At 45.8% G+C, this 12032-nt stretch overlaps 1 protein-coding gene across 1 annotated transcript in view; it reads right to left on the bottom strand.

Annotated features, from left to right (window-relative positions):
* The window catches only part of SFXN5 (sideroflexin 5), a 216363-nt gene that overhangs the window by 117559 nt on the left and 86772 nt on the right, over positions 1-12032 (bottom strand). The window contains exon 10 of the mRNA XM_040419345.1: positions 9274-9364. Within this exon, the coding sequence (XP_040275279.1) occupies positions 9274-9364 (91 nt within the window). The remainder of the gene's footprint in view (positions 1-9273; positions 9365-12032) is intronic.

Raw genomic sequence — 12032 nt, 5'->3', positions numbered from 1 at the left:
CCGCCAGCACACTACTATATACTTCAGTAATACCGCCAGCACACTACTATATACTTCAGTAATACCGCCAGCACACTACTATATACTTCAGTAATACCGCCAGCACACTACTATATACTTCAGTAATACCGCCAGCACACTACTATATATTTCAGTAATACCGCCAGCACACTACTATATACTTCAGTAAGACCGCCAGCACACTACTATATACTTCAGTAATACCACCAGCACACTACTATATACTTCAGTAATACCGCCAGCACACTACTATATACTTCAGTAAGACCGCCAGCACACTACTATATACTTCAGTAAGACCGCCAGAACACTACTATATACTTCAGTAATACCGCCAGCACACTACTATATACTTCAGTAAGACCGCCAGCACACTACTATATACTTCAGTAAGACCGCCAGAACACTACTATATACTTCAGTAATACCGCCAGCACACTACTATATACTTCAGTAAGAGCGCCAGCACACTACTATATACTTCAGTAAGACCGCCAGCACACTACTATATACTTCAGTAAGAGCGCCAGCACACTACTATATACTTCAGTAAGACCGCCAGCACACTACTATATACTTCAGTAAGACCGCCAGCACACTACTATATACTTCAGTAAGACCGCCAGCACACTACTATATACTTCAGTAAGACCGCCAGCACACTACTATATACTTCAGTAAGACCGCCAGCACACTACTATATACTTCAGTAAGACCGCCAGCACACTACTATATACTTCAGTAATACCGCCAGCACACTACTATATACTTCAGTAATACCGCCAGCACACTACTATATACTTCAGTAAGACCGCCAGCACACTACTATATACCTCAGTAAGACCGCCAGCACACTACTATATACTTCAGTAAGACCGCCAGCACACTACTATATACCTCAGTAAGACCGCCAGCACACTACTATATACTTCAGTAAGACCGCCAGCACACTACTATATACTTCAGTAAGACCGCCAGCACACTACTATATACTTCAGTAAGACCGCCAGCACACTACTATATACTTCAGTAATACCGCCAGCACACTACTATATACTTCAGTAATACCGCCAGCACACTACTATATACTTCAGTAAGACCGCCAGCACACTACTATATACCTCAGTAAGACCGCCAGCACACTACTATATACCTCAGTAAGACAGCCAGCACACTACTATATACTTCAGTAAGAGCGCCAGCACACTACTATATACTTCAGTAATACCGCCAGCACACTACTATATACTTCAGTAATACCGCCAGCACACTACTATATACTTCAGTAAGACCGCCAGCACACTACTATATACCTCAGTAAGACCGCCAGCACACTACTATATACTTCAGTAAGACCGCCAGCACACTACTATATACCTCAGTAAGACCGCCAGCACACTACTATATACTTCAGTAAGACCGCCAGCACACTACTATATACTTCAGTAAGACCGCCAGCACACTACTATATACTTCAGTAAGACCGCCAGCACACTACTATATACTTCAGTAATACCGCCAGCACACTACTATATACTTCAGTAATACCGCCAGCACACTACTATATACTTCAGTAAGACCGCCAGCACACTACTATATACCTCAGTAAGACCGCCAGCACACTACTATATACCTCAGTAAGACAGCCAGCACACCACTATATACTTCAGTAAGAGCGCCAGCACACTACTATATACTTCAGTAAGAGCGCCAGCACTATCGCTATCATAAACCTTTCGATCTGATTAGATATCTCTCCAGTCTCTGCGCTGTATGAAGGATGACGGATATTCTGTGGTTAATAGGACAGATTATTAGGTAAAGCGTAACATATGCTTGTAATGGCCTCTTGGTGAGCGGAGCAGATCGGGCGCAGTACATGAACGGTACAGATGGCAGCATCCCCAGGGATCATTATTTTTCAAAAATATAAAAAGTATATTTTTTTCAACCAGCAGCACAAGAAGTCTGATGGTGTGGGCTCAGCAAGAAGACCCTGGTAGTGGGACAGGTGCAGGCGGTGTGGGTATCCTCCACACTCTATACCTATCAGACAGACCTTTACTGGTGGAGTCAGCCTGACATCCAGATCTTGAGCTAGAGCATGATGTAGGCTCTTCTTCATTACCCATAATGCAGGAGACATAGCCTCCAATTATAGTCACCTATAGGGGACCACTCCAGGAGTTACTGCTTTTCCATCCTTTGACTCTATCCAGCCCTTAGGAGTAATGATCTGTGTCAAACCCCACCCACTAGCAGCCTCTCTGGCCAATCATATGAAACCACTCCCCTGAGGATCATAGGGAGCAATGAAAGGCTCGATAAGAGTGATGGGGAAGACTAAAATGCCCAATGTATGACCTTAGGGGCTCAGTAGGCTCATACATACGACACGGGGGGTGTAGAGCTCTACATATAGACATTATATATCGATGCTACACATTCAGTGTTCATAGAACACTGACCATCAGGCAATGAACACCGCCATACTCTTCTCCCTGTGTACACGGGACAGGTTTATTAATTAAGTAAGGCGCTATGGCAGCACTTTCAGGAGAATTAGCTAATCCTGGGAGATTTCAGTGTAAATCTAATAATCTGTTTACCACAATCCCCCAATGTAATGAGAGGAGAAAATTGCAATTAGTGGTGAGATCTGATCATCAGCCGCCTAATGAGAAGGCGAGTTACAACACAAATAAAGTCTAATGGAAGGAACACTCCAACCGGCTGAGGGGGTCCCCCCCATCCACCGACATCCATAATCACTGTCCATGGGGGGCCATAGTTCTGTCTGCTCCTTCTGGATTTGACCCTTCTCTGCATGACCTGCTCGTCATGACCTTGGACTGCACATTCTCTGTCTGCCCTGACCTCAGCCTGTCCCCGACTACGGTTTTGCCTGTCTCCTCAGTGTGTTTTGATCCCGGTGGGTCAGCTGTCAACCGGAGACTACACCAGGAGGTAGCAGACTGCCAGGATAATGCCCGTAGGCGTAGCCCAAGTCCAATCTGTTCGGTTGACACAGAGGTTCCACACCCACTGCATCACAGTTGCTATGTATATAGGCTAGATCTCTACAGAGAGCTGGTTTGGAAAGAAGTATGAGCAGATTGATTATTTTATCTAAACCAAAAGTGAGAAAAAGATTATCTGTGGAGCATTTGTCTGATTAGGGAAGAGTCTACAGATCTGTCACTAAACACAGAAAACTCACCAAAAAAATTTAAAAATAAAAAAGTATATACTTTCTCCTCATTGTCTTCTGTCAGGAGGAGCCTCCTCCATCTGCCCTTTCTCTAGTAGTTCAGAAAGATTCTTAAAGAGATTCTGTCAGCATGATCAACCATATTAATCCAGGCATACTGTCTAGTAGGGCTCATCTCTGGAGAACGGAAGAAGTTTCTCTCTTTTAAGGAGAGTTGCAGACTTTACTTCCGTTTGCGCCCTGTGTCCTCTGGCCCCGAGAGTCAACGCGTGGGCATTATAATTTCCAGACTACAGGGTGATCCCCAGGACTGGGCGTTCTCTTTACCTGCTGGCGCCAGTTGTTTATCTTCTGTGGAGGTTTTTTTTTCAGGCCCTGGGTACCCTCTATGATGAACCAGACAGGGCTCTAGTAGCCGAGACGGCTCTAAAGGCACTGGTTCAGGGCAATCTACCTGCGGAGGATTATTGCACCCAATTCAGAAGGTGGTGTGTCCCCTCAGGATGGAACGAACCAGCCCTGAAGAGGCAGTTCAGGTCAGGTCTGTCTGATAATTTAAAGGATCTTCTAGTCAGTTATCAACTTCCAGAGACCTTAGAGGAGATGATGACCCTTGTTGTCCAACTTGACCGACGGGTTAGAGAGAGACCACAGGAACAACAGTTCTCTTCCCAGATGGTGGTCCAGCCAGAGGCCTATCCCAGAGACAATGCTGAGGTCTCCACCGAGGAACCCATGCAGGTTGGCATGACCCGAGGGAATCTTCGCCGCAGAGGTGGAGAATGCTTTTACTGTGGAGATCCTGACCATTGGATCAACCAGTGTCCTAAGAAGGTCCTCTCTGTCAAGTCTCCTAAGGCAAGGAACCTAAAGACCAGGTACACCCTGATTTTTCTAAATGTAATCTTTTGGTACCCTTTTTGTACCAAACTTTTTGGCTGTTCTGCTTTTTCTGCTGTAGATATGGTTCCCAACCCCGTTGACATTAAAAAACATAAATCACAGCATTGGGTTTCTCTCAAGGGTTTTATTTTTTCAATCGATATGCGGCAAAAGATTTTTTTGTGTGCAAACGTTTTCGGCCGTATCTGGCCTTCGTCAGGCACTGTGCCGCTGGAGGTAAACAGGGAAAGATGCTGGTGCCTACATGGAGCCTATGGCCGCCGAGATGTGTGTATACGCAGGGTTTTGGTACCCATTACGATTTCTCTGGGGGTAGATAAATGGCCGGGTAAGGCCTTTATTTATTCTGGCTCAGCGACCAGCTTTATTGACTCTGAGTACGCTGTAAGATTGGGTATTCCAATGTTTGCTTTACCAACTCCTATCCATGTCATGGCTATTGATGCTACTCCTCTTATTGGTGGTACGGTGAGCTCATGTACCTCAGAGATTTCTCTAACCGTGGGTGTGTGCCACTCAGAGAGATGTTCCCTTTTTGTCCTGGAGAACCTACCGGTTGAGGTGGTACTAGGGTTGCCTTGACTCCGACTACATAACCCCACTATAGATTGGTCCAAGATGGTGAGATGGGGGCCTAAGTGTGACTCGTGCTTGTCCGTGGTACAGGCTGGGGTCTCAGTAAAGTCTGATACTTTACCCACTGTTGTTAGGGAATATTCTTATGTATTCTCATCACCAACCTCGGAGGTTCTACCCCCCCATAGACCTTATGATTGTACCATAGAGCTAGTAGAGGGGGCCAAGTTTCCTAAGGGGCAAATATATAATCTTTCTAAGCCCGAACGCAAGGCCATGGAAGATTATATTAAGGAGAGCCTTGGTAAAGGGCATATTAGACCTTCTGTCTCTCCTATGGGGGCGGGGTTTTTCTTCGTTAAGAAAAAAGATGGTGGTCTTAGGCCATGTATCGATTACCGGAGATTAAATAAAATCACTGTCCAGAATAGATACTCCCTCCCATTGATTCCGGATTTATTTAACCAGGTTCTGGGGGCAACCTGGTTTTCCAAGATTGACCTGAAAGGGGCATACAATCTAATCCGAATCAAGGAGGGAGACGAATGGAAGACAGCGTTCAATACTCCGGCAGGACACTTTGAATATCAGGTGATGCCTTTTGGACTCAGCAATGCCCCAGCTGTGTTCCAAAACTTCATGAATGACATTCTTAGGGAGTTCTTAGGTAAATTTGTTATCGTCTATCTTGACGACATTTTGATATTCTCTCCTGACTTCGAATCCCATGTGTCTCATGTTAAACAAGTATTAGAGGTGTTGAGGGAGAATCAGCTATCCGCTAAGCAAGAGAAATGTGTCTTTGGTGTACAGGAGATTCTGTTTCTAGGGCATGTTCTGACTCCTCACGCCTTTAAGATGGATCCTGGTAAGGTTTTAGCAATTAAGGAATGGGTAAGACCTTCATCCTTAAAGGCCTTACAACGGTTCTTAGGTTTCGCCAATTACCATCGTAAATTTATTAAGAATTTTTCTGTAATTGCTAAACGTTGACCGACCTTACTAAGAAAGGGGCGGATTTGGAGAATTGGTCTACTGAGGCCATTTCTTCATTTGAAAAATAAAAAAAGGCATTCAGTAGCGCTCCTATTCTGATCCAGCCTGATCAGGAGAGACCTTTTATTGTGGAGGTGGATGAGTCCGAGGACGGCGCAGGAGCAGTCCTTTCACAAGGTCCTGCTAGTCTAACTAACCTGAGACCGTGTGCCTTCTTCTCCAGGAAATTCTCTCCCACTGAAAGAAACTACGAAATAGGGAATAGGGAGCTGCTGGCCATTAAATGGGCATTTGAGGAGTGGAGGCATTTTCTGGAGGGGGCAAGGCATTGTGTAACTGTTGTCACTGACCATAAAAACCTAATGTTTCTCGAGTCGGCTAAGAGGTTGAATCCCCGACAAGCCCGATGGGCTCTGTTTTTTACTCGTTTTGATTTTTCCATTACGTTCAGGCCGGGAAGTAAAAATGTGAAGGCGGACGCATTATCTAGGAGCTTTCATGCTTTTCAACCTACTGAGGTACCACCTGAATCCATCCTGCCAGCAAAAATCTTCTTAGCAGCTCTTACCCAGGATATCTCGGCTCGCATTAGGTCTGAACAACATCTGGCACCAGTATCCACCCCAACAGATAAGTTGTTTGTTCCCGTACAATTTCGTCTCCAGCTGTTGGGTGAGTATCACGATTCTGCCTTTTGTGGACATCCGGGTGTTGAGGGCACTAAGGATCTGGTTTCTAGATCTTATTGGTGGCCCACTCTGACCAGGGATGTCAAGTCCTACGTGTCAGCCTGTGAGGTTTGTGCCAGGTCCAAGACACCTAGGACTCGCCCTGCTGGTAACCTACGACCCCTACCCATTCCCAGTAGACCCTGGTCTCATATCTCGATGGACTTTATAACTGACCTACCGCTGGCGGAGGGTAAGACTGTAGTTTGGGTAGTGGTCGATAGGTTTAGCAAGATGGTCCATTTCATTCCCCTGTCTAAACTCCCGAATGCCCAAACCCTGGCATCTATTTTTGTGAAAGAAATTGTTCGATTGCATGGTATCCCGGAAAATATTGTTTCTGACAGGGGTGTGCAGTTTGTGTCCAAATTCTGGAGGGCCTTCTGTCAAAAATGTCAAATTTCATTGTCTTTTTCCTCTGCCTACCACCCTGAGAGTAATGGGCAGACTGAACGCCTTAATCAGTCTGTGGAACAATTCTTGAGGTTGTATGTTGCTGATGACCAGCAATTATGGGTGAAATTTCTTCCATTGGCTGAATTTGCTTTGAATAACCGTGTCAATTCTTCTGCTGGGGTTTCACCTTTCTTTTGTAACCATGGTTTCCATCCCCGTTTTCATTCTGGGTCATCCGTCTCCTCCTCTAACCCTGAGGCGGATAGGCTCTCTTCTGAACTGTGCACAGTTTGGGCCCAAATTCAATCGAACTTAGAAAAGGCTCAAAGTTCTCAGAAACTCAAGGCCGATAGGAGACGTTCAAGGGGGGTGAATTTTCAGGTTGGGGATAAGGTATGGTTGTCCTCCAAGAACCTCTCTCTTAAGGTAGATTCTAAAAAGTTTGCTCCTCGTTTTATTGGACCATATAAGATCACGGAGGTGATTAACCCGGTATCATTTAGGTTGGAGCTGCCCGAGTCATTCCCCATTCACATTGTGTTCCATAAATCTCTACTTAAAAAATATTTTGAACCGGTAGTACCATCGAAAGCCTCGCCTCCGCCGGTTCTTGTTAATGATACTGTCGAGTATGTGGTGTCTAAAATAGTGGATGTCAGGAAGGTGCGTAATTCCTTGCAGTACCTGATTCACTGGAAGGGGTATGGACCTGAAGAGAGATCTTGGGTACCTGCCAGGGAGGTTCATGCTCCTAGACTTGTTCGAAAATTTCATTTAGAACACCCTGAAAGGCCATCGCCTGAAGTCTTGGGTCCGGTGTCCCCTCGTAAAAGGGGGGGTACTGTAACGGAGTGCCAAAGGCATACTCGGTCTCCCATCGGTCTCCCATCAGCCGCAGACCTCCTTCCCAGGGCGGCTTTGCTAGCTGGGAGCCTCCCTGCTCCTAGGTCTGCCTTGAGCGCCGAGCTGATCACTCGGTGCTCGACTGGTCGGTCTGTCGGTCATGTGACGCTGGCCACATCACATGACCCTCACTCCCCACTATAAATACAGGCAGCCTGCTAGTCACAGGTTGCCTGTTAATTTAGGTTCCTGGCAGTTGTTGGATACCTGTGTACTTACCTGATCCTGTTCCCTGACGATCCTCTGCCTGCTCCTCCTGTACTGCGCATCCTTCCTGGTATATTGACCTCGGCTTCCACCTGACTATTCTTTGCGGACTCCTTTGGTACTTCTCGACTCTCCTGGTATTTATCACCCCGGCTTCTCCTGACCTTTCTTTGCTTATCCCTCTGTACTGCGTTGTCCTCTTAGTTTTGACCAGGGCCGTTCACTATCCGTTATTTGTCTTGTCTGTCCTTCCCGCACGTATACTAAGTTAGGGACTGCCGTCCAGTTGTCCCCTGTCATCAGGACTCGTGAGGCATGTAGGCAGGGCCAGGGGTGAGGGTGGAGCGCAGTGGTCACTATCCTCCCCCCTGTGTGAGTGTGTACGTGACCGTTACAATAGCCTTATCATAATGAGAATATTGTTTTTTATGCTTAGACAGCTAATATATATTGCTGGTTTCTTTATAATGTGAATAAACCAGTATTTTTTTTAAAGCTTTCAGGCATAAAAAAAAACAACACTATTCTCAATATAGTAAGGCAATAGGCTTGTGTTATGGGTTAAATGAGAGAGAAAAAAAAAATCTAATTCTCACCTGGGACATGAACTTAGGATCTCTACATGCAAAGCTGACAACTTACCACTAAGCTTTAGACTTACCACATAGAGAAGAAAATGTTTTCTATACTTAGAAAGCTAACACTTATTACTGGTTTTATTATAATCATATATTGTGCCTGTGAATAAAGCAGTAATATGTACTGTATATTAGCTTTCTAAATATAGAAATCCACTCTTTTCAACACGGTAAGGCTACAGTAAGTAGTGTATATGATATGTACATGCTAGGATACAGCTCTGCATGCTGATATCTAGCCCTGTCAATCAAGGGAAGGAGGGAGTGTGCAGAGTACAGGGGGTGTTACAAAAGCAGTGCTCCAAGGATTCAGCCCCATCCCCTGGTGCTCCAACTTGCTCATCTGCATATGAATAAAACAGATATCTCTGCAGCTGTTTAACATACAGACAAGAGAAAGGTATCATTTTAATCCGCATGATGAGCTCTACCAGACAGTATGCCGAGTTTAATAGGGTTGATCATGCTGACAGAGCCTCTTTAAGCTTGCCTTTCAGACATGCCCCTCTAATGATATTCCCACAGGCATTACCATATTAACAGCACTGGCAAACAAGGTGGCCTCTTAATTGTAAGAGCCTCTGCAGGAAATCGTTGGTGCAACCAATCTGGCTAGGCATTACTTCTAAAGGCACCCTCGTTACTCTTCATATTTCCTAAATAACCAACTACCAGCTTTACAGGTCAGACTTACCAACAGCTGGAAATGGCACAAATCGCTGGATGAAGAGTCTGGTAGAAGGAGAAAATTTATTTGCCCTCTGAACCAGAGAATTAAGGCCGACCTGGAAAGAGAAGGTGCAGAGTGTAAGTGGCAAAGTCTAGTGGTTCAATCTTCAAGTCAGCACATCTAAAGGAAATGAGCCACATATTGGTTGTCACCTCCACCGCAATGAACGGAAACCCCTTGGCCGATCCTTACAGTAGGGTGGGCTGTCATGTAGGACATATAGATGTAAAAAAATTCACGTGCAGGTGTCCAAAGACAGTTCTCCATAGCCTCCAAAATGGCCGGCTCATCTTCCAAGTAGTAGTGCAGCCCTGGGGGGGAGCAATCTGTGAGGCTCTGAGGGTGCAGGGTGCGGACTGGTATCCAAGGCCTTGTTCACTCACCTCTAGTGATTGTCAGGGAGTCACATATTTATATCAATACGCTGAAATTGCACTAATCCTGTCCATTTATTGTATGTTTTTACTTTTTAGTTCATTTGTAGTTTTGTTTTTACATTTTTAGGTTTTCCTACCTTTGCGATATTGCATTTTATTTCCTGTAGTGCATTTTCACGGGGCGATGGAGGGTGTTATGTGACCTACGTCACCTGGTGGAATAAAGGCCTGGACAATTACTGCTCCATCTCGCTCTAGGTAAGGCCTGGCTGTAATAAGCTGCGCTGGTGTCAGAGCACATAGCACTTAGCCGCAGCGGAGGCCGGAGCCCCCCGGAGCTTCGGCCCAGAGTGATTATGGGCAGTAACAGCAGATTCACAAGCTGTCAGACGCGCTCACTCCGCGCGCTGCTCACAATTATCGGGGAGAGGGAGCTGGGATTAAAAAACCCACAGGGGCTTTGTCACGTAGGAGACGGTGACAAACAACCTGCACGTATGTTGTGCAAGAAGGTAGAGGAGCCTATCAAATACATAAATACTCAGGCTGTAACCTCTTCAGTGCCGCGGCCCATCCTAAACTGGCCCGTATAGACCTGTCTGCCCAAACGACAACGCCTACGTGTCCTACACCACAGCTGAGCATGTTGAATGCCTTGCAATGTATAAAAAAAAAAGTTTTGTAAAAAATAAAGGGCAAAAAGGCAAAACAATTACATAAAAACTATAAAAATGTAATTTTTTTTTTTATAATAAAAATATATATATATAGCTATATAGTACACGTGTGGCCTTTGAGCAGCTCAGCCTCACTACAATGGATGGGACTGCAGTAGAACACCAGGCACGACCACTACAGCAGAATGCTAGAAAAAACGTTGCAAATTTATTAAAAAGGAAAAACAAAAAGTTTGTATGGGCATAAATATTCAGACCCTTTGCCCTAGGGCCTCACATGTCTCTTGATCATCTCTGAGATGTTCTACACCTTGATTGGAGTCACCTCTGGTAAATTCAGTAGACTGAACAAGATTTGGAAAGAAACAGCCCTGTCTATATCAGGTCACACAGCAAAAACCAAGCCATGAGAAGGAGAGAACGGCCTGTAGAGCTCAGAGACAGGATTGTGTGGAGGCTCAGATCTGGAGAAGGAGACAAAAGCTACTGCATTGAAAGTTCCCAAGAGCACAGTGACCTCCGTAATTCTGGAAGAAGCTCTGAACCACCAGGACTCTTCCTAGAGCTGGCCGCCCCTCCAGACTGAGTAATCAGAGGGAAGTTAGGTAAGGTGACCAAGAACCTAGTGGTGACTTTGGCCACTCACGGAGCACCTGGCCCCTCTTCCTACAGCTGATCGGCGGGGGTCCCGGGTGTCGGATGCCCGACAATCTGATATTGATGACCTATCCTGAGAATAGGTCATCAATATTAATTGAGGGATAACCCCTTTAATGAAAACCTGATCCAGTGGGATCTGGACCTCAGACTGGGATGAAGGGTCACCTTCTAACAAGACAGTGACCCTAAGCACACAGCGAGGACAACACAGGAGAGGCTTAGTAGGGACAACTCTGTGAATGTCCTTGAGTGGTCCACCCAGAGCCTTGACCTGAACCCAATAGAACATCTCTGAAGAGACCTGCAGATGGCTGTCCACTGACGGTCCAGACCCAACCTGACAGAGCTGGAGAGGATCTGCCAAGAAGAAAGTACCCAAATCCAGGTGTGCAAACCAAGGAGACTGGAGGCCGAGTAAAGGGTGTGAATACTTATGTCAATGCAAGGTGGTCGTTTTTCCTTTTCAAAAAGTTACCTTAGATTTTGAACATTTTGCTCTCACTTCTCATTATGGGGGACGGACTGCAGAATGATGGGGAAAGCTGGGTTTCTTTTTATTTTAGCAAGGCGGAACAGAACAGAAGTGAGAGGGTGTGAAGACTTCCCGAACGCACTGTACAGTTACATTTATTAGTGTAATTAAGGCTCTTCCCGAGTGCTGATTTTAGCCGTCAATCAAACATGTCACATCCGACGTGGCGTCTCCTAATTAATCTCTTCCGATATCTGTGCCACGTCTCCCCAGGCTTTGTCATGCTATTAAGAAGTGAAGACAGGCCGGTGGAGGAGGACGGCTGGAGACGAGGGATATATTTAGGACTGGGAAGATGTTAACTAGTTTGGTACTTCCATAAGGAAGATGAAGGGAGATGTCCCAGAGTGGCCTTCACATGTTACACACAAGGCGGCCTGACTGCTCCATGAGGGGACAGCTATGGTCTGCTGGAGTCTATGGTGGTCTGACCGTCTTGTCCTGTCTCATCAGAGGTGCAGACCTCAGCTCTGTCTG

Source organism: Bufo bufo, chromosome 2 (assembly GCF_905171765.1).
Source record: "Bufo bufo chromosome 2, aBufBuf1.1, whole genome shotgun sequence".
Classification (NCBI taxonomy): Eukaryota; Metazoa; Chordata; class Amphibia; order Anura; family Bufonidae; genus Bufo; species Bufo bufo.
This window is presented reverse-complemented; position numbering and strand designations above follow the sequence as displayed.